General features: G+C 40.1%; 2 protein-coding genes across 4 annotated transcripts in view; one reads left to right on the plus strand and one right to left on the minus strand.

Annotated features, from left to right (window-relative positions):
- The first annotated feature begins 3,089 nt into the window (after positions 1-3,089).
- Positions 3,090-16,120, plus strand: dnajc18 (DnaJ (Hsp40) homolog, subfamily C, member 18). The gene is made up of 8 exons (XM_056262028.1): positions 3,090-3,596; positions 7,098-7,293; positions 7,372-7,517; positions 9,592-9,804; positions 10,138-10,250; positions 13,311-13,420; positions 14,310-14,482; positions 14,774-16,120. The coding sequence occupies exons 1-8, from the start codon at positions 3,455-3,457 to the stop codon at positions 14,896-14,898; spliced, it is 1,218 nt and encodes a 405-aa protein (XP_056118003.1). The 5' UTR covers positions 3,090-3,454; the 3' UTR covers positions 14,899-16,120.
- Positions 16,121-16,930: 810 nt separating this feature from the next.
- Positions 16,931-26,360, minus strand: part of brd8a (bromodomain containing 8a) — a 31,011-nt gene continuing 21,581 nt past the window's right edge. For 2 of the 3 annotated variants that reach the window (XM_056262030.1, XM_056262029.1), the window contains exons 13-20: positions 23,956-24,367; positions 22,616-22,659; positions 22,292-22,503; positions 21,558-21,650; positions 21,391-21,459; positions 20,532-20,814; positions 18,116-18,160; positions 16,931-17,589 (exon numbers count right to left, since the gene is read on the minus strand). In XM_056262030.1, coding sequence (XP_056118005.1) covers positions 17,530-17,589; positions 18,116-18,160; positions 20,532-20,814; positions 21,391-21,459; positions 21,558-21,650; positions 22,292-22,503; positions 22,616-22,659; positions 23,956-24,367 — 1,218 coding nt within the window. In that variant the 3' untranslated portion in view covers positions 16,931-17,529. The remainder of the gene's footprint in view (positions 17,590-18,115; positions 18,161-20,531; positions 20,815-21,390; positions 21,460-21,557; positions 21,651-22,291; positions 22,504-22,615; positions 22,660-23,955; positions 24,368-26,360) is intronic. The other variant, XM_056262031.1, reaches the window with a different exon arrangement.

Genomic DNA, 26,360 nt, shown 5'->3' on the forward strand with positions numbered 1-26,360 from the left:
GTAACTACACGTCGCGACGACGCGGACCGCAAGATCTGTGATTGGTCGGCTTGGTAGCATCGCGTTTCCTCCTATGCATTTCCGGCGTGTTCTTCTGCACCGCCCGCCATTTTTAAATTCTAAGTACAGCGAAACTGTTAAAAAAACTAAAAATGTACCTTTTCCACCTCGATAAGCTCCAACTCCAACATGATCTGCTCTCTTTCAGTCGCCATTGCTTGTAGTAACTTAAACTCAAAACAGCCGCGAGGAATCTTCTTCTTCTTGCCGCGAGGAATCTAAACACAGTGGAACATTAAAACCCTCCGCCGCCAACTAGCGTTTCGGCGCTGTACTGCAGAGCAACGCAGACCTAAACGCAGAAGTATAAATGCTCATGACGCCGTCGCCTACGTGCGTAGCCTACGCCGTACACTACGGCGTACACTCGACGCAGAAGTATAAATTGGCCTTTAGTCTCAGTAGGCCTACCTGCCCTTATAAAAACCAAATTTAATGTAGCCTATTCAGCGTCATAATTTCTCCCCACACACTTCGCAGCTTTTGCTTGCACAGGTCTGTCTCCCACGTATGCGTTTCTTTTCAGAAAACGATCCATATAACGTAATGCTGCATCTGATCATCGAACAAACGTTCAATCTGACGTTGTGACGTGATTGGCGTTGCGATATTTGAACATAAATTCGCTTTTAGATAATGCTTCATGACTTGAGTGTTTTTGATCATATAAATTCATAAGAACAATCAGATAATTAGAAAATAACAAGATTTGTCAATTAAAAAAAACAAATAAAAATGAATTTGTGGGTAGTTTACCACTGCCTACACGGCCCACCAGATGGCGCTCCGCGGCCCACCGGTTGAGAATCACTGCATGATTATTTTTCACCTGAAGTTGTTTTTCTCACAGCCACACGAGGGCGGCAGACAGCGCTTTCATCATGAAAATTACTGTGTGCATCTGCATTCCCCTACCTACCCACCAGCCTATGTTTTTGTGTTTTTTTACGGAATGTAATGTGAATACTATGGAGGGATTATTGGGTCAGATTGAAAACTAAAAGTCTAAAACTAAAAGTCTTAAACGAAAACCAAAAGTCTAAGTCGAAAACTAAAAGTCTAAGTCAAAAATGAATTTGGTATTTAGGATTGGGCATTTGGTATTTAGGATAGGGCATTTGGTATTTAGGATAGGGCATTTGGTATTTAGGATTGGGCATTTGGTCATTTAGCCATTTAGGATTTAGGATTGGGCATTTAGGGATTTAGGATTGGGCATTTAATCATTTAGCCATTTAGGATTGGGCATTTGAGGATTGAGGAGTGTATGCAAATAAGGAGGCGTGGCCCAAATACTGGAGGCTGGGTTTGAAATGGCTGGTGCAGATGCACCTTATGGACAGCAGAGGGAGCTCCAGTCAGTCCAGTGCTAAGGAGCACACTGTAATGAAACCAAACAGAGCGAGTGAGCAGGTCTGGAGCGAGGACTGTACTTTATAATGTGATAACTTCAACTTAATGACAGCGTTGTATAGGGGTACTGGAACGGTACATGTATTCCTATTGAACCGAACCGGTAGCCTACGGGCGTCACGGTTCGGTGCACGAATTTACACGGAGAATACACGGTATAAAAATAAATAAAACTCTAAATAGCGATACATTTCGCTCTACTCGCGTTTGGTGTGAACGCAGCATAATAAACAGGCTGCGATATCAAGATTGCAATGCTGGAGTGTGTGTGTGCGCGAGAGAGAGAGAGGGGGAGGCGTGGGCGCGAACGAACTAGGTGTGTGTGTGTGTGTGTGTGTGTGAGAGAGAGAGAGAGAGAGAGAGAGAGAGAGAGAGAGAGAGAGAGAGAGAGAGAGAGAGAGAGAGAGAGAGAGAGAGAGAGAGAGAGAGAGAGAGAGAGAGAGAGAGAGAGTGTGTGTGTGTGTGTGTGTGTGATTTTGGTTGGGTGACAGTTGTAGGTTACAGTTTGACAAGATTTTAGAGTGTGACAAAAGCACAATGTTGTATTTTATTGCGAGTGTACACAAATATACACACTTTGCAGTTTGAACTTTGCAGCACACACTCCAACATTGCAACCTTGACGTCGCAGCCTGTTTATTATTCTGCGTTCACACCAAACGCGAATAGAGCGAAATGTATCGCTATTTAGAGTTTTATTTATTTTTATACCGTGTATTCTCCGTTTAAATTCGTGCACCGAACCGTGACGCCCGTAGGCTACCGTTTCGGTTCAATAGGAATACATGTACCGTTCCAGTACCCCTATACAACGCTGTCATTAAGTTGAAGTTATCACATTATAAAGTACAGTCCTCGCTCCAGACCTGCTCACTCGCTCTGTTTGGTTTCATTACAGTGTGCTCCTTAGCACTGGACTGACTGGAGCTCCCTCTGCTGTCCATAAGGTGCATCTGCACCAGCCATTTCAAACCCAGCCTCCAGTATTTGGGCCACGCCTCCTTATTTGCATACACTCCTCAATCCTCAATCCTCAAATGCCCAATCCTAAATGGCTAAATGATTAAATGCCCAATCCTAAATCCCTAAATGCCCAATCCTAAATCCTAAATGGCTAAATGACCAAATGCCCAATCCTAAATACCAAATGCCCAATCCTAAATACCAAATGCCCAATCCTAAATACCAAATTCATTTTCGACTTGGACTTTTAGTTTTCGACTTAGACTTTTAGTTTCAAACTTAGACTTTTGGTTTTCGTTTAAGACTTTTAGTTTTAGACTTTTAGTTTTCAATCTGACCCAATAATCCCTCCATAGAATTCGAGGGCCTTACAAACCCCAGTGACTGCCCTGCGTATACCTTTTAGGGTGTTCATTTAAAATAATTCTGATTTAAACGTGAAAGGTCACTTTGCTCAGTGTATGAGAGCCATCAAAACGTATGCTTATCCAGCAAATTACTCCAAACAATACCTACAAATAACGGGGTGATCCATAAACACACATGCCAGCATCACCCATTAACGCCGGGTACCATTTAGGATTTTTTAGCGTGTTGCCTTCATGCCATTTACGGCAAGGATTGTCGCTTTCTGATTGGCTGTTTGGATTGTAGTCCCTCACCATGCGCGTCCGCTTCCGGTTAGCGATGGAGGTTGCAAGCAGTGTTGCATTTCTGTCTTTCTCGCTCATTTTACAATGACGAAGCCAAAGGGTCAAACATGAATAGTTTTGATAATAAATTCATATTCGATTAAGTCGCGTCGTAGAGGTGTCATCTAAGTGCGGAAGATGTCTAGAATCGGAAGATAAATTGTTGTGGTTGCATTAGCTAGCATAACGCTATAGGCTAGATTTAGCTTGATGTCAACAACTTCGCGAGTCATTTTTACACCCAGACAAGACTTATTTTGATTATTTTGCTTCACTTAGTTAATTCGCAAGTCATTTATTGCGGGTTTGAGGTGTCATTGCTTGAAATGACAATGTTTGAGATGGACAAAGAGGAGTCTGACAGGCTGATAGAGAAAGCCAAGCTGTGCTTGCGGTCAGGACGCAAAGAGAAAGCCTTGCAGCTGCTGTACGAGGCGCAGAAGATCTACCCCAGCACCCGGGCCAGAGGTTTGTATCATGCTGCTGTTGTTTGATTGACAAATCAGGTGTGTTTGGTCAGTGTGCTGAATAGAAATAGAAAGTGCAGCGTCTGGATGTTGTGTGTTATACAATCTGTCATCAGGTCAGCGGTGGGTTTGGGTCTCTCTCACTCTCTGGCTGAAGTCAAGTAACGTTAACCTTTATTTCTATAGCGCTTTTTACAATACGGTTTTAAAGCAGCTTCACAGTGATAACGGGATATTAATGCCACAAATATTGTTTTGGCTGCACAGCAGCTCTAGAAGAAGGCCATTTTCCAGTTGAAGTAAGTTCAGTGTTGATTCACTATTCACTATTAATGTAGTTAATTTATCTATACTGTTTCTCTGGAGAAAACAGTGACGTCATCACCCAGCTCAGTTCAGTTCTCATACAATGGTGTCATTGCAGGCATATCAATAAAATTGTTGAATATTAAGGGTCCCCAAATAAGCAAGCCAGAGGCGACAGTGGAAAGGAACCCAAGCTCCCATAAGGTGTCAGAATGGAGAAAAAAAAAACTTGGGAGAAACCAGGCTCAGTCTGGGGACCAGTCCTTTTCAGGCCAACGAACTGTAATAGCATTTACAGGTCAGAAGTCAGATTGGAATAAGAACATTCAAAATATTTAATCCAGTTCCATCTGGTTGAAGATTGGATTCTTCTCGCCGGTAAGGAGACGTGTTTGGATGAGGATCTGTGCCACTGGCTGTCGTGCCAAAGCCTTCACAGGGGAGAGACTAGTTGCATTGTGCTGCATTGTTGTTGTGTTTAGGCACTGGTCCTCCCTCCATCTGATCTGAATACGGCCCAGATTTGGCAGACTACGGTAACCTCTGGATAAATAGAGAGACTAATATTAGCGTAGATGCCATAATTCTTCTTATGATGTAACGAGTACATCAGGTGTTATGGGAAGTGTTCCTGGTTCCGGCTGACCTAATTTATGCAGCCTAAAAAGATCTGACATTGGACGTTTTGAAAGCTTCGATGCCTCTCAGTGGAGGCTGATCTTGTTAAAAACGCACCCCTTGTGATCCAATCTTTTTTTTTCTTTTTTTCATATGTATTGTTTACCCTCATGTGGTTCCAATCTATGATGTAATGAATAAATCAATTGTTATAATTACCACAAGTGTATTGGTGTTGTTCTCTTTTTCAAATGATAAATGATATAACTAAACAAATTAATAATTAATTTGGTGAAACTGTGCGCTTGAATTTGTCGTTGCATCATACATCCTATGCAGTGCGGTGATTTATTATTGCTTATTATTGTCTATTTAGGGTATTATAGTGATTTAAATAACATGGGTTATCTTAATGATTAATGATTTATTTATAATATTACACCCTCCAAATATGTATTTATTTCCTTCTAATTCTCGTTGTCATTGCAGGCTGGTTTAGCCTATATTCAGAGTTATGAAAAGTGATTAGTGTAGCCTGCTTAAAATAGACTTGAACATAAAACAACAGGACAAAAACATGCGTCCCAAATCTCGTACTTGTACACTATTCTACGCCATTTTGTAGTATAAATAGTGCGAGTAGTGCGTTCACACTGAAAATTCTAAAAAGAAAAAGTGCACTTTAAGTACCCGGATGATGCACTTATTTAACCGAAAAAACGAAGTGTGGACAGAGAATGTCTAATTGAAGAGAATTGGCACTGTCTGGTTACTTCCGGTTTCTGGACTGGCTGCAGTAACACGTCTCTGTCCATGCGGGGGCGCTCGCAGCCGAGTGCAAAATGAATGGGAGTCTATGGGGTTTCACCCCCAGAAATCCACTTTTCTCAGGATGTAATTTTTTGTCAAGTAATTTGAAAGTTGCATTCAAAAGGGAGGGCTAAGATAATACACTCAGCTGAAAATTGCATTTTTAAGTTCACTTATCTGTTCTAAAAATCCGTTCAAAAACGTGATGACGTCACATAATAGCGTGTTCCGGCCAACAACGGCCTAACCTGTAAGAAATCGAAAGGACATAAGTTCTCGTTCATTCGACTTTTGGCCTTTAATCTATATTGGACTTGCGGAATCAACAATAAAATATATGTTGATTCAACGACAAGCAGGAGAAAGAGATACATTTAGCCGTTTAGCTCCATAGACTCCCATTCATTCTGCACTCGCCCGCGATCACCTCCAGTGGAATTCTAATGGAACTGCAACCAAGATGATACACAATGGGGCTAATAGGAAGTGCCAAGGCTCTCCGTTAGACGGGCTCTGGTGTGGAACGTTGGACACTTCTTGTACACAACTGTCAGAGCCTAAGTCCCTCCCTTTCCGGTCTACAACCATGGGACCTTTTTTCGGAAAAATATTATATGGTAGTCAATTGCGAGAGACAACAAATATTTTGATCTCGTTGAATTGTGCTCTAAATTACACATATGATGTTTGTCAATTTTAAAAGATACATACAGTCAAGAAAGTCGCAGTTTGATGTAAAACTGTTGAGGTATAAGACTGAAAATACGTAATTACAGGACTACAAACCCCAAAGACTACAAACCCCATTTTCTCAATGAATGAAGCTAACTTTACTGATTACTGAAGCTAACGTCTGTCATTTTTTCTAAAGTTTTATGTTATAATCGTAATGTTACGCCGACATGCCTGAGTGTTTTGTACCAGACTGCACACATACGAGCAACGGATCTTGCTCGTTGTTTCGCTTCCCGGGATATGTAGTTCATTGAGCGATTTTCACATAAAACTAAATGTTACTCTTCTGTTTTATGACAAACTGCGACTTTCTTGACTTTCAGAATTATCTTTTAAATTGACAAACATCATATGTGTAATTCAGGGCACAGTTCAGACGGAATAAAAAGATAAGTTGTCTCTCGCCATTGACTACCATACATATTTTTTCCGAAATAAGGTCCCATGAGCCGGAAGCGGAGGGGAGGGGCTATCAGACTCCGACGTTGAAAGACGAAATAAACGTATAAAGTTAATACACTACACGGTTGAGTACATAGTGCATAAGTACATAGTGTATAAGTGTATAGTGCGTCATTTGGGACACAGCTATAGTTGATGACTAAAAAATAATAATTTCATGACTCTAGACATGTGAAGACAGTGGCTTAATACAGTGACAGAAGGCTATGTTTTTTAGCCATATCAAAACAGTTGTCATGTCATGTGCATAGGTACATTTGACCTGCTGGCGGTTTTAGGTATACAACCACCCCTGGCAAAATCAAGTCCCTCCATAGATTTTTTTCTTGTTTGAGAAGTTGTTTCACTCGGATATGCGTCACAATAGGAAAGAAAAGACTATCGCAGCTTTTGTTCCTTGCTGACTTTAATGGAAATGTAAAAAGAGTAGCACTCCCAAGTGGGCCAGCAGAAAAAGTCCTAATTGTGGAGTACTAATAGTAATACTAATATATAGGGGGTTTGTTTTTGTATACAAGTCACTACATTCAATGCAACAATATGTGAAATGATTCCCAATTTCCCTCATTAGTACTGATTGATGCCATCGTGAAGAATGGTGGGACTCCCCCTGAAGAGGAGCGCACCTTCACGCCTCCACCTGGCTGGAGGAGCTCTGATGAAGACGGCCCGGCTCCACATCAGCGGGTCAGAGGCCAAGAGAGAGCCGAGGGGTCCAGTGACGACAAGAAGAGCTACACTGAGGAGCAGCGGCAAGGAGTGCTCAGGTGCTGACAGAGGAATTGTCACCCCAAAAAAATTAAATTAAGTCATTATTTATTTATTTACTTCCTGAACTTGTGCAGGATAAAGAGATGCAGAGACTTCTATGAAATTCTGGGGGTGCCAAAGGATGCCAGTGATGAGGACTTAAAGAAAGCCTATAGGAAGCTGGCACTACGCTTCCACCCGGATAAGAACTGCGCTCCTGGAGCGACCGATGCTTTCAAAGGTATCTCATACAGGGCTCGACATTAACGCTTGTCCGGGACAAGTGGATGTTTTGAAGGGACAAGTGAAAAAGAATTTAACTTGCCCGACCGGACAAGTAGCCTGATTAAAACATCATTAACAAAAAATAACTTGGAAATCAATAAAACGAGAGAATGATTCTGATTTTATTACATTTATTGAAAGTTGTGATCGATAGTGGATAAATGAATTACTGACGGTAAGAAGGTTGCGCTGTTGAGGCTCGCGCAGCCTCTCAAGGAGAAATGGAAACTAATGAGCGCAGTTCACAAGGAGACTCGGTTAACAACATACTGCTGAAAAAATCGTCATTTTACGTCATAGAAATATGTCCGCCATTTTGAATTGTCTAACAAACCTACTTTTGCGAACTCATCCTAGACGGTTTGTCCGATTTGCACCAAAATTGAACCAGATCATCTCCAGGCAGTGCTGACAAAAAGTTATGGAATTCAAGTTGATTCGTCAAACCGTTCTCGAATACGGCACAAATTAATTTTACGTAGTGCTTGCAAAAACAGACATAAGGCTGTATCTCCGCAACGCTTTATCGTATTCAGACCAAACTTGGTCCATGTCATCACAAGCATGACCTGAGGCTACATGCTGCGTTTCGGCGCAGCACCACGTACTGGTCCGGAGATACGAAAAATGCCTATTTTTGCTTATAAGTACTGAACTATTTATCCAAAAATCATAAAATTGGTCTCGTTAGATTCAGGGCATCATGCCGAGTCGACTGATATCCAATTTTCCCAGATCGGCCATTTTGGCTGTCGGCCATTTTGAATTATGTGCTAAAATGCTGTATTTTTTGAGCGCATGAACGAATTGTTACGAAACTCGGTATGGGTCATCAGTACGATGCCCTGAAGGAGCCTGAGAAGTTTCGAAACAGCGCCACCTAGTGGTAAAATTAAATCTTCAAATGCTTATAACTCTGGCTGTGGTTGACTTATTTTCACGGGAGTCATCTCGTTGGGTTCCTGAATCCTTGCCGAGTCCACAGAAACCAAACATGCTAAGTTTCGTCTTACGGTTTGTGTAGCGTTGTGATTTAGAGCTTAAAAAACATTTGCCGATATCTTCAAAACCGTTAGTACGATCGAGACGAAACCACCGTCAAAAGTTTGGAAACATAGGTCGCTGGCTTATTGCTAATGTCTAAATGGCAAAATATATAAAGTAAGGGGTAGTAAAATTCAATCAAAGTCACGTGTCAGTCATTTTTGACGTGTTTTTCATATTTATGTCTATAACTCCGAAGCGAATTGAGATATTTTCACCAAATTTGGCACACACATGTATGAGCTCATTCTGAGGACACATGAAAAAAATTGTGGGATTTTGCCTCTTGGTGGCGCTATAATAGAACAAAACATGAAATTCCCTTTGACTTCAATACAGTTTTGTGATGTAAAATGCTATACTTAACAAATGCATTGTTGTAACATTATGAAACTCAGAATTTGCCACCAACACCATCCCCTGAAGGTACTCAAAAGATTTCGAGTTAGCGCCACCTGTTGGTCAAAAGTTAAATTAAATTTCCAAAAATGCTAATAACTTTTGAATAAATATGCGTATTGTAATGCCACTGGTCTTAATAGATTCCTTGGGTCATGCCGAGAACATAGATACCAAGTTTGACGTATTTGGACGATTTTCCTGTCCGCCATCTTGATTTTCATTGAATACCTACTTTTTCAAACTCCTCCTAGGCCGTTTGTCCAATTTTCACCAAATTCGAATCGTATCATCTCCAGACCATGCTGAATAAAAGTTATGGATTTCGTGTTGATAGATGAAACCGTTTTCTTATACTGCAGCAGCATATTTGAGGCATGTGGCCAAAATGACTATTCAGGCTTTATATCTGCAGTGCCTCGACATATTGACACCAAACTTTATATGTGTCATTGTCACCTCACTCTGACCACACCACATCAATTTTGCAACTGCGCCACCTACTGGTCTATATGTATGCAACAAATATATGCAACCTTGGTGAATATAAAATTCATATATAGCTTCTAATCCTGTTCTCTATTCAGCAATAGGCAATGCATATGCAGTGCTCAGTAACCCAGAGAAAAGGCAGCAATATGATGAATGTGGGGACCAGGGCCCTGCAGAGACATCCAGTCATACTTCAGCCCAAGCCCGTCATGCGTACGGACACCACCGCTCCTTCGGCAGAGACTTCGAGGCTGACATCTCCCCAGAGGAGCTCTTCAACATCTTCTTCGGGGGCAGATTTCCTACAGGTCTGAACCTCAATGAAGCTTTATAGCTAACTAAATAGTGTTTATTTAGTTTTCATTTATAAAACTGGATTTGAAGTATTAAAAATGTTTAATACTTGTAAAATATAAAAAAATAATACATATAAAAAATGTAAAAATTTACATTTGTGCCTTTCTGAAATGTAGTTTTGTTTCTAATTGGTTAAATAGAACAATTTATTTCATTTCTTTCCCAATTTTGCCCAATTGCTATTCTTTTGCAATGTGTCCATCACAATTATCTGCTCCAGTAATTAATATAAACTAAAGATTTCTCACACATTTAAAGAACAAACAATCCTTTTCCTCATGTAGGCAACATCCATGTGTACACCAACCGTGGAGCTTCTTACGCTCATTATTACCAGCCCCGCAGACGCCGTGCGTACGAGAGACGGGAGGAAGAGGTGGAGGAGAGCCACAGTCAGGTGAGAGGATCCTACAATCACCTATCATGTGTGGACACAGGTCAAGGGCTAAAACAAGACCAATCCACTAATAAGTGTTCATGAAAAAAACATGTACCAAGTTATTAGAAACAAATGTACTCTTTGTATTGATTTTGGGTTTCATATGACTTTGAATAATGACTAGAATACTACTACTACTAATAATAATAATTTAATGACTCAATATATATATATACACTCACCTAAAGGATTATTAGGAACACCATACTAAAACTGTGTTTGACCTCCTGTCGCCTTCAGAATTGCCTTAATTCTACGTGGCATTGATTCAACAAGGTGCTGAAAGCATTCTTTAGAAATGTTGACCCATATTTATAGGATAGCATCTTGCAGTTGATGGAGATTTGTGGGATGCACATTCAGGGCACGAAGCTCCCGTTCCACCACATCCAAAAGATGCTCTATTAGGTTGAGATCTGGTGACTGTGGGGGCCATTTTAGTACAGTGAACTCATTGTCATGTTCAATAAACCAATTTGAAATGATTCGAGCTTTGTGACATGGTGCATTATCCTGCTGGAAGTAGCCATCAGAGGATGGGTACATGGTGGCCATAAAGGGATGGACATGGTCAGAAACAATGCTCAGGTAGGCCGTGGCATTTAAACGATGCCCAATTGGCACTAAGGGGCCTACAGTGTGCTAAAAAAACATCCCCCACACCATTACACCACCACCACCAGCCTGCACAGTGGTAACAAGGCACGATGGATCCATGTTCTCATTCTGTTTACGCCAAATTCTGACTCTTCCATCTGAATGTCTCAACAGAAATCGAGACTCATCAGACCTGTGCAGGCTGGTGGTGGTGGTGTAATGGTGTGGGGGATGTTTTCTTGGTACACTTTAGGCCCCTTAGTGCCAATTGCGCATCGTTTAAATGCCGCGGCCTACCTGAGCATTGTTTCTGACCATGTCCATCCCTTTATGGCCACCATGTACCCATCCTCTGATGGCTACTTCCAGCAGGATAATGCACCATGTCACAAAGCTCGAATCATTTCAAATTGGTTTCGGAACATGACAATGAGTTCACTGTACTAAAATGGCCCCCACAGTCACCAGATCTCAACCCAATAGAGCATCTTTGGGATATGGTGGAACGGGAGCTTCGTGCCCTGAATGTGCATCCCACAAATCTCCATCAACTGCAAGATGCTATCCTATCAATATGGGCCAACATTTCTAAAGAATGCTTTCAGCACCTTGTTGAATCAATGCCACGTAGAATTAAGGCAGTTCTGAAGGCGAAAGGGGGTCAAACACAGTATTAGTATGGTGTTCCTAATAATTATTTAGGTGAGTGTATACACTCACCGGCCACTTTATTAGGTACACCTGTCCAACTGCTCGTTAACACTTAATTTCTAAGCAGCCAATCACCTGGCGGCAACTCAGTGCATGTAGACATGGTCAAGACAATCTCCTGCAGTTCAAACCGAGCATCAGTATGGGGAAGAAAGTTGATTTGAGTGACTTTGAACGTGGCATGATTGTTGGTGCCAGAAGGGCTGGTCTGAGTATTTCAGAAACTGCTAATCTACTGGGATTTTCACGCACAACCATCTCTAGGGTTTACAGAGAATGGTCCGAAAAAGAAAAAACATCCAGTGAGCGGCAGTTCTGTGGGCGGAAATGCCTTGTTGATGCCAGAGGTCAGAGGAGAATGGCCAGACTGGTTCGAGCTGATAGAAGGGCAACAGTGACTGAAATAACCACTCGTTACAACCGAGGTATGCGGCAAAGCATTTGTGAAGCCACAACACGCACAACCTTGAGGCGGATGGGCTACAACAGCAGAAGACTCCACCGGGTACCACTCATCTCCACTACAAATAGGAAAAAGAGGCTACAATTTGCAAGAGCTCACCAAAATTGAACAGTTGAAGACTGGAAAAATGTTGCCTGGTCTGATGAGTCTCGATTTCTGTTGAGACATTCAGATGTTAGAGTCAGAATTTGCCGTAAACAGAATGAGAACATGGAACCATCATGCCTTGTTACCACTGTGCAGGCTGGTGGTGGTGGTGGTGTAATGGTGTGGGGGATGTTTTCCTGGCACACTTTAGGCCCCTTAGTGCCAATTGGGCATCGTTTAAATGCCACGGCCTACCTGAGCATTGTTTCTGACCATGTCCATCCATTTATGGCCACCATGTACCCATCCTCTGATGGCTACTTCCACCATGTCACAAAGCTCTAATCATTTCAAATTGGTTTCTTGAACATGACAATGAGTTCACTGTACTAAAATGGCCTCCACAGTCACCAGATCTCAACCCAATAGAGCATCTTTGGGATGTGGTGGAACGGGAGATTCGCATCATGGATGTGCAGCTGACAAATCTGCGGCAACTGTGTGATGCCATCATGTCAATATGGACCAAACTCCCTGAGGAATGCTTCCAGCACCTTGTTGAATCTATGCCACGAAGAATTGAGGCAGTTCTGAAGGCAAAAGGGGGTCCAACCCGTTACTAGCATGGGGTACCTAATAAAGTGGCCGGTGAGTGTATATATATAAGGATAGGTGTATCACCTTAAAAAAAAATTAATTATCCAAAGTAATTTTAGTTCAGAAATTAAAAACATGTTCATCATACAAGAGGCATATTCAAGTCACTGTATTTATGAATTGCATTTCTGAATAATTTAATAAATCCAGATATGGGAGTCGTGTCATAGCTCATAAAACACCATCTTAAGGTGGGTCACATTTACCGTTGTTCAGTGAATCTTCACGAGTGAAATCCAGTCATTTCAATAGGAATACGTGCAGTCTGGAATTTTGTCTGAGGGTCAAAGTTTTCATCACGCAGATCTTGCAACAGTTTAACAGAAAGCTGCTGGGCTTGAAAGTGGCTAAGCTGTGCTTCATACATCACAACACTATTGACAACAGACCATGAACCCTTTTTGCCTGCAAAATTTTGCAGAAACTTCGTTAATGTGACTGCACCTTTATTCGGTTTCTGATTTTCGGTTTCTCAATACTTTTTCCTGTTTCTCTTCATGTAGAACAACTTCACAGCTCTCCTGCAGCTGCTGCCGGTGCTGGTGCTCATTCTGATCTCTGTGTTCACTCAGCTGATGGCCACCAACCCTCCCTACAGCCTCTTCTACAAACCGTGAGTCAAACCTACTGATAACTTTCTCAGCTATTTTGAAATTTAGTCTTAGTCCTGTCCTGTGTCAAATGTACTTTATAGTTTTTATCATATTTAGTCAAGTTTTAGTTGATTAAATGTCTGGGCATTTTAGTCTAGTTTCAGTCAATGAAAACTTGAATAGTCCCATATTCATCATGCTGTATTCAATTGATACTGTCATTTAAGAAATGTATTTTTACATTTCATCAGAATTATTGCACTTTCACCTACAAGCAGAAATCAAGAGAATGTCAACTCATACTTATGGTTTATTTGACCTCATTTAGTTTATAGGCTATTTATCATATAAATTAACACATTGTCTACATTATAAAAACAGGTAAAAAAGTGCAATTATGCCGCAATCACAAACGCAAATATAATCGAGAATGGATTTATTACAGTTCATCTCGCAGATTTAGTCGCAGTAAACAGTGCAAGCACCTCGTGACAAAACACAGACCGGCTGAATGACTCTTTCATTTAAGCAGAATATCTCAAATGGAGATGGCACTTCAGCAGTGTAGAGAGAGCGCGTGCGCATGGTTGCCAGATTGCAAATGTTAAGTTAAACACCAGGCAGAAAATGTATCCAGGGATTTAAACTCTTGACATCTGGCAACTGCAAACATGAAAGCTCATAGAGGCTTGTTAAAAACAGTCTGTAATATTTAGTCTCTTCTTTTCTTGTCAATGATATTGCATGTTGTTACAGTCACAGTTATCGCTTAATGACATTGGTGTCGTCTCGTCATCGTCTTTTCTTAGTCATGGAAAAAAGAATATTTTTCGCCATAGACTAGTCAAACGCAATGCATGATGTAAAACATGCTTTAAGAGAAGAACCGACATACTCTCCGTCTCACAGGTCCTTGGGGTTAGTGGTGTCCAGGGAAACCCAGCACATGGGTGTGCCATACTATGTGGATAAGAGTTTTGAGAAGGAGTACCACGGTGCTGCCCTGGACGAGATGGAGAAGACCATTGAGAGCGACTATATTGACCACCTACAGACCAGCTGCTGGAAAGAGAAGCAACAGAGTAAGAATTCTTCTCATCCATTAGTTTTAGTAATAGCTGTAAATTACACAGCTGTAATACAGGGCTGCAAACTTTTGAGTTCAGCTTGGAGTGAGAATTAGGAGGAAGAGGGTGGGGGGGGGGAATACTGATACAAAATTTGATTAATAAGCTTGCGATTCGATTTCAATCTCAATTCAATATCGATTCATTTGTGTGTGTGTATATATATATATACTGTATCTTGAATGCAGAATGCGTGAGAGTTGGAATATAAAGCTCTATTATTAAAGCTGAGCCATTTTGTTTTAGAATCTGATCTAACTAACCTGGGCCAGCTGTACCGAGACGAGCGGCTGAAGCAGAAGGCCGAGACAATGAAACTGGATCACTGTGACAAGCTGCACCGCTTCATCGGCCGACAGAAAGGAGAGTGAGGCATCGTCGCCCTCCCAGACAGCATGGTCAGCCTAATCAAAGAGCTTTTAGTATCAGTTACATATTTCAATTTAATCGGGTGGGTCACCTTTTTGGGAAGGAGAAAGGCATGGAAAGACTTGTTAAAGCAGTAGCCCAAGCTGAGCGTTTGTGCCTTTCATCCGTTAATGGGGTGAAATCTGAAGGCCTTTGAGATGCTCAAGCATCTGATTCAGCTGCGATGCACAACCACGAGTGGAAGAGGGTAATTCGTGCGAGAGCCTGGCATTTTTTTTCCTTACATTAAGGAGCACCGGCTCCAGGCTGGCCGACAGGATTAAAGCTAGTGATTGTTGTTAATTAGACGCATTTAAGCTTCATTCTCTATAGGAGTTTAACTTATTTAAATTAACATATTTCATTTCTTTTTCCTGAATTTGTGCTGTGAATTACATTTGACAATAGTTATAACTTTTAATAAGACAAAAAGCTAATTATTTTGTTTTTGAAACAACAAACACTTCTCAAAAACAGGGATATAAACCACTACAGCTTTTCAAAGCTCTCTGGACGTAGCAAAAAAATAAAATATTTAAAATAGTGTGTACATTAAAATAGTGTTTCGGTCATTTGTTACGGTGCTGTAAGTTTTGGAGATGAAAAGGTATTAGGAAACTGTTTGTAAGCAGATTTTTTTTTTTTTTTAGAGAGAGAGAGAGAGTAAAAATGGCCAGTGCACTGACAGAAATGCTAAACGCCATTACCTCAGATTTATAAATCTGCAGTATTTGATTTATTTATTTATTTAGTATTTGGCACTTTATTTGTCTTAACTTCTTGTGTATTGCATGCATCCATCCATGCATTCTCCCTTCCTTGTTAGTGTTCGAAGCTGTTAACCGCACAGTTTAATATCAGTAATTATAAATAGGCAAATAACCGTTACTGAGCAGCATCTGTTTTGAACTACAATTAATGTTTTACTTCATGTCACTGAACACTATGTTCTATATATTATAACATACTGATCTTTAGCACAAATGTGAGCACGAGATGTTCAGAAGCACTACAGGAGGCATCCTTATTCGAGATGAAACAGAGGAAGAGTATCGGATGTGTTGTGGAGAGTTTGTGCCATTAATGGTGTTGTGATCTTGTTTCCATCCAGTACGCGAACTGTTGGAAGTTTTGTTTGGATTGAGTGCGTTTTGTGCCGCTTAAATAAAACATTAATCAAACGGAGTTTCTCTGTGGTCTGTGATTCTCCAAAGCTGTATGCTTGTATGTTGAATTCACTAAATATTGACCAAAAGTGGCGATCATGCCAGTATCATAATTGATCATTTTAGTTTTACAGCAGTTTATATTGCATAAAAGGAATTATTAACTCTACAATTAAATGAAAATCATTTGCCTTTTGAAAACTGTATGACTTTCTGCGGGGAACACAAAACAAGTTTTTACAGTGAAAGTGAATGGTTACCAAAGAATTTCAATAAATAAGGACTTAAATTTGGCAAATTCAACTGATATATTTTTTTAATTCATGTTCTTAATTGTGAACGATTCATTTATTCCTGTTCCAATTTTTACCTCAATCTAACGATACAGATCCTTTAACGCCTGTCAGACTTCTCCAATCGTTTTGTTCGCTTTAACTCCACCCCTTTCTTACAACATTCTGCCTCCATCCAATCAACCACCAATGCACAGAACCAAGTCCCCACCCTACATTGTTTCTTTTTTTCAAAAATCCGTTTCACTCAGAAAGAAAAAGATCTCTCGCTACTTCCATTACATTGCGACTTTAAATTTCAGTTTTAAAGTGGTGTTTCTCACACCAATCTTCTGTATTGCTATTTTTTTATAGATACCCTAATTTCTGATGCATTTTTTGAAGCTTGAAAGTCCTTGGTCAGCATGAACATTTAAAACCTCTCCAAGTAAAAAGAAAAAAAAGTAATTGGTTTGAAACAAGAATACAGCATTGTAGGGGAAAGTGAAAGAGGATAAAATATCAGTAACCTGTACGCACATAAAAAGGCCTTTCAATTTCAGTTTTTGTCCCTTCATCAGGTTTATTCCCCATCATTCATCAATACCTATAAAGGCACTATTTGTACACAAAACAATTTTAGTACAGCACAACACATCTCACAACAATTACATACAGACAGACGCATATATGCACAGATTTTGAGGCTGTCCCATCATTGTCCAATCCCAAACACCACACACCAGTGAAACCCTCGTGAATATTCAAGTCATCTGTTTAAGCGTGTGGGAGGGGGGTGTGAGCAAAATGGTTCAGACAGATTGTCCTATGCTGTCTTTATCAATCAGTCACTTAGGCTCTGTCCCAAATGGCACACTTCATATGCACTTTCGGTCTTGTGGACTTACAAAGGCTGTAAGGCTTTCAGAAGGGTGCTCGCGAGCGCCCCCTTTGCGGTCGATATGTGCCCTCAAAGCGCGCTTTTGCTGAACCTGCACTGGTGCAAGCTCCACAGCAGACTTCTTCCCAACAGTCAAAGCGGCATTACGTCACGAAAGTGCGGACTTGTAGGAAGACCGCGAGTGCTTAGGGTGCCATTTGGGACAGGGCCTTATTAGTGTTTCAAAGGAGCCTGTCCTCCGGCCAGTGCAGTCGCTCATTTCTTCATCTTCAGGTCTGCTTCTATAGCGCAGCGTCGCCCCCTGGTGCCCCCGTCCTGCAGAGACAGATGAAGAGACTTGTTTTCACTCAGTCACCATCCACCTCATTTTTAATGTAAAAGTGCGCACTTGAATGTCGCAGCGAATTACACTGGCTTCCAGTGTAATTCGCCTCCAGTTATGCCATTTGATACTGAAAACTGTTATTTGTTACATTCTTTTAATTTCATTATTATAAACACTTGTTTGTAGCACAAATAGTTTTACCGTTGATTTTGTTATTCTTCTAGTTATTTACAATGAGTTACTAATAAATCGGAAGTTTTGCACATTCACAGAAAATAGGTTATTTCTGTGTTGCAAAATCACTTTTTTTTCTATTTTATCAACTGTTTTTCACGATTACTTTAACATGTCAAATTTGAAAGTCTGACAATGACAGCATATCAAATTTGAGCTTCTTTAGCCAGTAAACAAAAAGGGGATTGTTCTTTCTCCTTCCCGTTACATTGTCTCTGTGGTTGTTCTGTAGAAAGAATTGCAGCGTTCAAAAGTGATAGAAGGAGCAGACAGGATACTTACAAAGAGAGAGAGAAGGAATGCAGGAGAGGCCATGGGAACACAGTCCTGTGAGAGGACAAAGGTTAGCATCAGAGAGAGAGAGAGATAAAGGTGCTTTGAATATACACAACACTTAAATGCAAAAGCAGTTAAAAGGAGAAGTTGCATTGAAAAAGAAAAGAACAGAAAGATAGGATGGTCACACTTTATATTAGGGTCTAATTCTCACTATTAACTAACTATTAATGTATTTCTGTTTCATTCATGTGTTTTAAAGTAACAACAGGTAACTTTTCAACCTTCATAATATATTTCCAAGTCTCTTGTGATGGTACATCGACTTACAATAGGTTGAATGACACGTCTGCCATAGCCTGACGGGGTCTGTAGCGTTTTTAATCGTACTTTTAAACTTCGGGTTTCGGGTAGTAACCGGCGAACAAAGAGAACTACAAAATTCGACTGCTTTACGGCATATACGTCACTTCCACCACCACCCCCACTTCCTTAAAATCGGACTTGCGAGCCAAATGTTATAGTCATGGCCGAAGCAGCACAGAAAAACAAGAAAGCAAAGGTTTTATCGGAGCAAAGCAAAAAGAGAAAAAGAGAAAGTGATCGCGTTAAAGGCAGAACGAGGATCAACATTGCAGAGCTGCCAACTCTCACGCATTGGCCGTGAGACACCCGCATTTGATTGGTTTCACACGCTCACACGTACGCCACACCCCCGGTTTCTCACGCTAAATTGTCAACCCAGTCGGTCAAATGCCTGAAAGATGAGTTTATCTATAGATCTACCTGTTGAGCCACTCGTGATCGACAAGTTATACCGCAAATTAGTTCAAATCTCCCGGAATCTAGAGCGAGCGCGCACGCGAGACAGAGACTGTGCTCCAACGCGCGCGGACGGCAGAGAGAGAAAGCGAGCGAGAGACCTTGCGTGTGCAGGGAGCATCGAACGCCCCATCGAAAAAAGAATGCCTCTCTCTAACCTCTCTAATTCGCTAGAGTAGTAGCGAATTATCAATCTGGTAGCTAGTAAACGATATTCTAGTTTTTGATGGTTAGCTATCGCTAGTATTCTCGTTCTGATTTGAACTTTGCAATCGATGAAATGCAAATAGCAAATGTTTGACCTAAAAAGTGTAGTCTACTCAACATGTACAAAGAAAGGAGGAAGATTATTAATAAAATCATATTTTAGGATACCTAACATGTCTGTGATATTTGTTTATTTGTCTTGCCTCAAGCTATAATGCAAATCGATTTGTAAAATTTGCAGATTCATTTATGGTAGCTTGATATTATAATATTGACGATATATGGTTATTATCAACCACTCAAACATTGCATTGAAGTATCATATAGATCCAGTAAAACGGTAACCAATAGACTAGGCTACTATAATGACGCTGGCTTGTAAACGTGAGCATCGCGATCATTTGTCGTTAGAAAAAAAAATAAAACCCATGAAATTATATTCATGTGACATGCTGAAATATATGCCACTGTACCTGGGATGAAGACATTTCACACGCGACGCAAGCAGAACACCTGCATGTGACCTCCTCCTACAGTGTTCAGGGCTATCCTGGTTGTCAACAATTGCACGTGCATGTAGGATGACAGAGTTTACGACAGTAGTAGAGGACAATACTGTTTCCCAACTGTAGGGGGAGCCCGAGAGCAAAAAACTACCTGTTGTTACTTTAACACTTGACTGTATTATGAGCCCAATGATCTGCAGAAGGTTCGACTCCACAACGACTGAACAAATTTAGACATCCAATGTGTCTCTTTCTTCTCACACAACGATCAGTTCAACTCAAACCAATATTACATATCCATTATTTATTGCAATATAAGACATTTGTAATGTTACAAAAGATTTCTATTTCAAGACATGCTGTTCTTTTGTACTTTCTATTTCTCAAAGATTCCTGAAAACATGTATCAGAGTTTTCAACATTGATAATAAGAAAAGTTTTTGAGCATCAAATCAGCATATTGGAATGATTTCTGAAGGATCATGTGACACTGAAGACTGGAGTAATGATGCTGAAAATTCAGCTTTTCCATCAAAGGAATAAATTATATTTTAAATATATATTAAAATAGGAAACGGTTATTTTCTAATTGAACTTTAAATTGGTACAGTACATTCATTCATATTCATTTTTTTCCTTTTAACTCCACCCCTTTCTTACAACATTCTGCCTCCATCCAATCAACAACCAATGCACAGAACCAAGTCCCCACCCTACATTGTTTCTTTTTTTCAAAAATCCGTTTCACTCAGCAGTACTAATTGTTACTTCTATCAAAAATCTTTTGATGGTGGCGTGTATATATTCATGTGGACTAACATTAGTGGTCCAGAATGTTTTTATGTGCTGAAGCGTGCAGAAGGTCTGCTGTATGTAGAGCGCCACACCTTGTCATTGGGGTCCTGTTTGCGGTTGGCCTCTCTCCCGCGCAGGCTCTTGGCACTGATGCCCGATTCCGAGGTCTGCATGATTAACTGTGTGGCCAGAAATTGCTGGATCTGCTCCAGAACGTCCCTCTGCATCTCCACGGCCATGTGGAACACATCATGGTCTGAGCTGTTGTACATCACCGCATTCTGGAACATCAGCATGATGTCCCGCTGGAACTCGGCTGTGGTGCGGATCAGCCCGTTCTCAATGTTCTTCTTGATAGTGGACAGATCCATTGGCCTAAGCATACGAAATTGTGGCAAAGCTATTTATATTACCATTTAGAATTACTTTTCTCTCAAAACATCAAAGACAATTGGATTCTTCTTGATAAGTAGAGGTTTCTCTAATTGCAAAACCTTTAAAGGTTGCACTTTATTTTACAGTACGTGTACTTATAGTGTACTTACCTAAGAAAGTACTGAGTAATATAAAGTTAAGGTAAACATGGGGGTAATGCTTCCTTTTACAGTACAGTACTTGCGTGTACTTACAGTGTACTTACCTAGAAAGTACTGGCTAATATAAGGTAAGTACATGGTTTAGGGGTAGGTTCAGGGTTAGTACCTAGTTATTACCCAGTAATTATAATTACTATAATAAGTACATAGTAAGTACATGGGTAACAGGACTGTAAAAGGAAGCGTTACCAACATGGGTTAGGGTACGGTTTAGGGGTAGGTTCAGGGTTAGTAGTACCTAGTTTTTACCCAGTTATTGTAATTACTATAATAAGTACATATTATGTATACTGGGAACAGGACTGTAAAATAAAGTGCTACCTCTTTAAATGTACCTTAAACAGTTCGCTCTCACCTGTGCACAATACTGTGGTAACCAGGGGCGATGTCATCCGTCACCGGTTGCAGGAATACATTTGCATACCTGTTCAAAATGACCAATTATCACTCTGGCTGCACAGGGTTCTGATGAGCCAGATAAAAGGGGGCGGGGATTTGTAACAACATAATGAAGACTCTCGCCTGTGATTGGCCGCTGCTCGCCACACCAGCATAATGGCTTTCTTCCAGATCTTCTGAGCCTGAATCGCTTCTTGGTCTTCACTGCAGATTGAGCTGAGGAGGAAGAGTTCATTGAATGTCGATTAATTGAACATCGGAGCAAAAACGCATAAACACAGGCTTGTTTACACCATCACCTAAAAGTATTAAATATTTTTTAAAGTATAATAATAATCATCAGAACTATTTACACAGAGTTTGATTTTATTTATATATTATATTAAATTAAACATTTAGGCCCTGGTTTCACAGACAGGGTTTAGATTAAGCCAGGATTAGGCCTTGGTTCAATTAGGACATTTAAGTAGCTTTTATAAACATGCCTTAGAAAAAAAACAATACTGGTGGTGTGTATCTTGAGACAAAACTATTGGCACTGAGATATTTTAAGATATGTCAGTGCAAGTTGCTTTCAGTTAAAACAACTCAAACGTGGATTTTAGTCTGGGGCTAGGTTTAAGATTTGTCTGTGAAACTGGGGGTTAATTTAATAAAAATAAAAAAAGGAAATATTAAATCTAAACTATTTTACAAAATCTAACAATTAATAAAACAACATATCACAATACTTGGGACTTGATCTAAAGTTGCTTATGGATTGCTGTTTCACTTTCAAGTTTTATTGCACATGTTTTTCCATGTCAAACCATCAGACTTGGTGTGAAAGCTTAGTTATGTGTGGTTTGGGCACATACAACTGTGAGGAGGCGGGGCTGCTGGGAATGGAGTCGGCAGTTGTGTGGAGCTGTATGGAAGAGGATGCCGTGTGCATGCTGTAGCCGTCCTCGCTCTCGCTGACCGGAGGGTCCAACTCTGGCTCAGAGAGATAAACGCCGTCTCCATCCCCTTCTAATCCAGCTTTCATCTCCTCTGCATCACTCACGGCTTCCTCCTCCTCTTTCACTTCCTGTTAACGAGGAGTGTTAAGAAAATACTAAAAAGGGCAGAGTTAATGGTTTCCGGGTCTATGTGTACCCGTGGCTGGTACATTATGTGTTAGCGTATGCAGACAGTCACACCTTTGAGTGTTGTTTTATCACAGGGTCATCTTCTGACCGTGTATCTGGAAGAAAATGGAACATTTGTGAGTTCTTCTTGGGTGTCTGAGTGTGTTAACTAGGGTTAAAGTTAATGTGTTATCACATAATAAGAATGTCCAAAATAAAATAAAAAATTTACTCATGATGGTTTGATCAAATAGATGGGTTAAAATTTGTTTTATTTAATGACAAATATAACCATCTTGTCGTTATTTATCTTTAGAGATATTATGAATTATTATTATTTATAAATATCATTGTGTTTGGGAGGTCACACCACTTGATATTTTACAACCTGAACTAACCTTGCCGTGTCATAAAAAGATCAAATTACTGACCTTGACACAGTCATAATGGTCTGTGATATTATTTCTTGGTTTTTTTCTGCATACTGGTTGCACCACATGACCTTGATTTAGCAAATCTTAACAATTTTGACAAAGCTTTTTCCTAAGAAATGATTAGGCTAAATTCCAAACTACAAGAATTTCATTCCTTTAATAAGTTTTTTTTTTTGTCCATTATGATCCATTTAGACAGGATGCCTTACTTTGACTTTATGCCCCAAAATGTATACATTTTAACAAATTCATCACAGAAAATGTGTATTCAAGGATACACTACTGTTCAAACGTTTAGAGTTGGTATATAAATGTAAATATCTTTTAAAAAGAAGTCTCTTATGCTCACCAAAGCTACATTTATTTGATTAATAATACAGTAAAATAGTAATATTGTGAAATGGTTTCTATTTTTTATTCCTGTGTTGCCAAAGCTGAATTGTCAGCATCATTACTCCAGTCTTCAGTGTCACATGATCCTTCAGAAACAGTGTTGGGGAAGTTACTTTTAAAAAGTAGTGTAACTCGTTACTACTTTAAAAAAGTAGTCCGTTTCTTTACTTAGTTACCCCATATGGAAAGTAACTTTTTACGTTACTCGTTACTTTTATGTTGCTTGACTTTGGGCAGAACCCAATATCTGTTTCTAAATGTGTAGGCCTACATAAATTTATACTATGCATAATGCCATATATAATGCCATAAATGCATAATGCATTTATCAAAATTTTGAATATTTATGAAGAAATGCCCGTTAATGGATAGGCATATGAGCTAGGCCTGAGCTGCATGCGCTTATAAGCCGAGCTGCATGCGCTTCTAGAAATCTTTTGTAACATCATAAATGTATTTATTGTCACTTTTGATCAATTATATGCATCCCTGCTTGCTGAATATACAGTAGTGTATGAATGGCATTTTTAAAAACAGAGAAAATAGCATAATTATATAATTTGCCCAATGCAAAACATGAAGTACCTGATTGAGAGCGTGTCCATTCGTTAGTCTCACTTTTGATCACAGCATGCAGTGATTCTGGCTGCCCATCCTGGGCCTCATCTGTGTGCTCTGGTCTGTGTGCATCTGGCTCTGAATGGGCTCCTGTTGTCGGAGTAGTGTCTTGAGGAACAGAGGGGACAGTGGTGGAGGGTGTCGGATACCCCTGTGCGTAGCCACTGCTGGATCCACACGTGTCAGGACAGTCTCTCTTCCCCTCTAAGAGATGCAGGGAATGTGGGTCTATGTCCTCTGAAGTGCTGGAGGGCTCAGGGCCGATGGGCCTGAAGGGGTTTGGCTCCCAGGTACCTGACAGGCTGTGACCCGTGTCCTCACACAGAGACAGAGCTGCTTCCACTGCTGCAGCATCCAGCGCCTCGGCATTTTCCTCACCCTACGGGAACACAGGTTGACAATGATTTTCTGTTGGACTATGCAGGACAGACAAAAAGATGTGAGTGGTAAAACACATGTTTCCATGGTTTACAGACTAATTTTGTATTTTTGCAATGTTTGACCGAGTCTAAACTCAAAACAGATGGTTTATTTTTATCTTTCTGCTCAATATACTGTTTTACTTGTTCAAATGGTTAACTGAACCTCAATGGAGCTGGTTTGAGAAAACTGATTTTGTCTTATAAATGATTAATTTCTTGTTTATTTTTACAAATTCATCATTTTCAAACTTGGAAATTCTACATAATCAAATTGTGTGTTTAATTATCATTTGTCCTTTAATGTTGTTCTTGAAAGCATACCCTGTCCTCACTATTGAGCTACTATTTATGTTGCCTTTTCCTTGGAACATTAATCGCAATTAGTTCTAGATAAATATGATTATATAACTATTAACACTTACATAACTGCATAAATATGCTACTGTTCAAAAGTTTGGGGTCATAAAGATTTTTTAAAGAACCTTTATTCAGCAAGGATGGATTAAATTGATCAAAAGTGACAGAAAAAAATATTTATAATCTTACAAAAGCTTTCTACTAAATAAATGCTGTTCTTTATTTGAAATGTGAATTTTCTATTAATCAAATAATCCTGAAAGAATGTATGACAGTTTCCACAATTAAGCAGCACAACTGTTTTCAACATTAATAATAATAATAATAAATCAGCATATTAGAATGATTTCTGAAGGATCATGTGACATTGAAGACTGGAGTAATGATGCTGGAAATTCATCTTTGCCATCACAGGAATAAATTACATTCTAAAATATATCAAAATAAAAAAGTTATTTTAAATTGTACTTTAAATTGTGTCAAAATATTAAAACATCTTACTGACCCCAAACTTTTGAATGGTTGTAAATAACAAGGAAATCATTACTGGCAATAAAGTTATTTTGTTTATGTGTGCATGTATTTGAAATATATTATAATGTATTGTACACTCACCGGCCACTTTATTAGGTACACCTGTCCAACTGCTCGTTAACACTTAATTTCTAAGCAGCCAATCACATGGCGGCAACTCAGTGCATTTAGGCATGTAGACATGGTCAAGACAATCTCCTGCAGTTCAAACCGAGCATCAGTATGGGGAAGAAAGTTGATTTGAGTGACTTTGAACGTGGCATGATTGTTGGTGCCAGAAGGGCTGGTCTGAGTATTTCAGAAACTGCTAATCTACTGGGATTTTCACGCACAACCATCTCTAGGGTTTACAGAGAATGGTCCGAAAAAGAAAAAACATCCAGTGAGCGGCAGTTCTGTGGGCGGAAATGCCTTGTTGATGCCAGAGGTCAGAGGAGAATGGCCAGACTGGTTCGAGCTGATAGAAGGGCAACAGTGACTGAAATAACCACTCGTTACAACCGAGGTATGCAGCAAAGCATTTGTGAAGCCACAACACGCACAACCTTGAGGCGGATGGGCTACAACAGCAGAAGACTCCACCGGGTACCACTCATCTCCACTACAAATAGGAAAAAGAGGCTACAATTTGCAAGAGCTCACCAAAATTGAACAGTTGAAGACTGGAAAAATGTTGCCTGGTCTGATGAGTCTCGATTTCTGTTGAGACATTCAGATGTTAGAGTCAGAATTTGGCGTAAACAGAATGAGAACATGGAACCATCATGCCTTGTTACCACTGTGCAGGCTGGTGGTGGTGGTGTAATGGTGTGGGGGATGTTTTCCTGGCACACTTTAGGCCCCTTAGTGCCAATTGGGCATTGTTTAAATGCCACGGCCTACCTGAGCATTGTTTCTGACCATGTCCATCCCTTTATGGCCACCATGTACCCATCCTCTGATAGCTACTTCCACCATGTCACAAAGCTCTAATCATTTCAAATTGGTTTCTTGAACATGACAATGAGTTCACTGTACTAAAATGGCCTCCACAGTCACCAGATCTCAACCCAATAGAGC

Source organism: Rhinichthys klamathensis, unplaced genomic scaffold (assembly GCF_029890125.1).
Source record: "Rhinichthys klamathensis goyatoka isolate OS25496 unplaced genomic scaffold, OSU_Roscu_1.1 h1tg000191l_1, whole genome shotgun sequence".
Taxonomy (NCBI): Eukaryota; Metazoa; Chordata; class Actinopteri; order Cypriniformes; family Leuciscidae; genus Rhinichthys; species Rhinichthys klamathensis.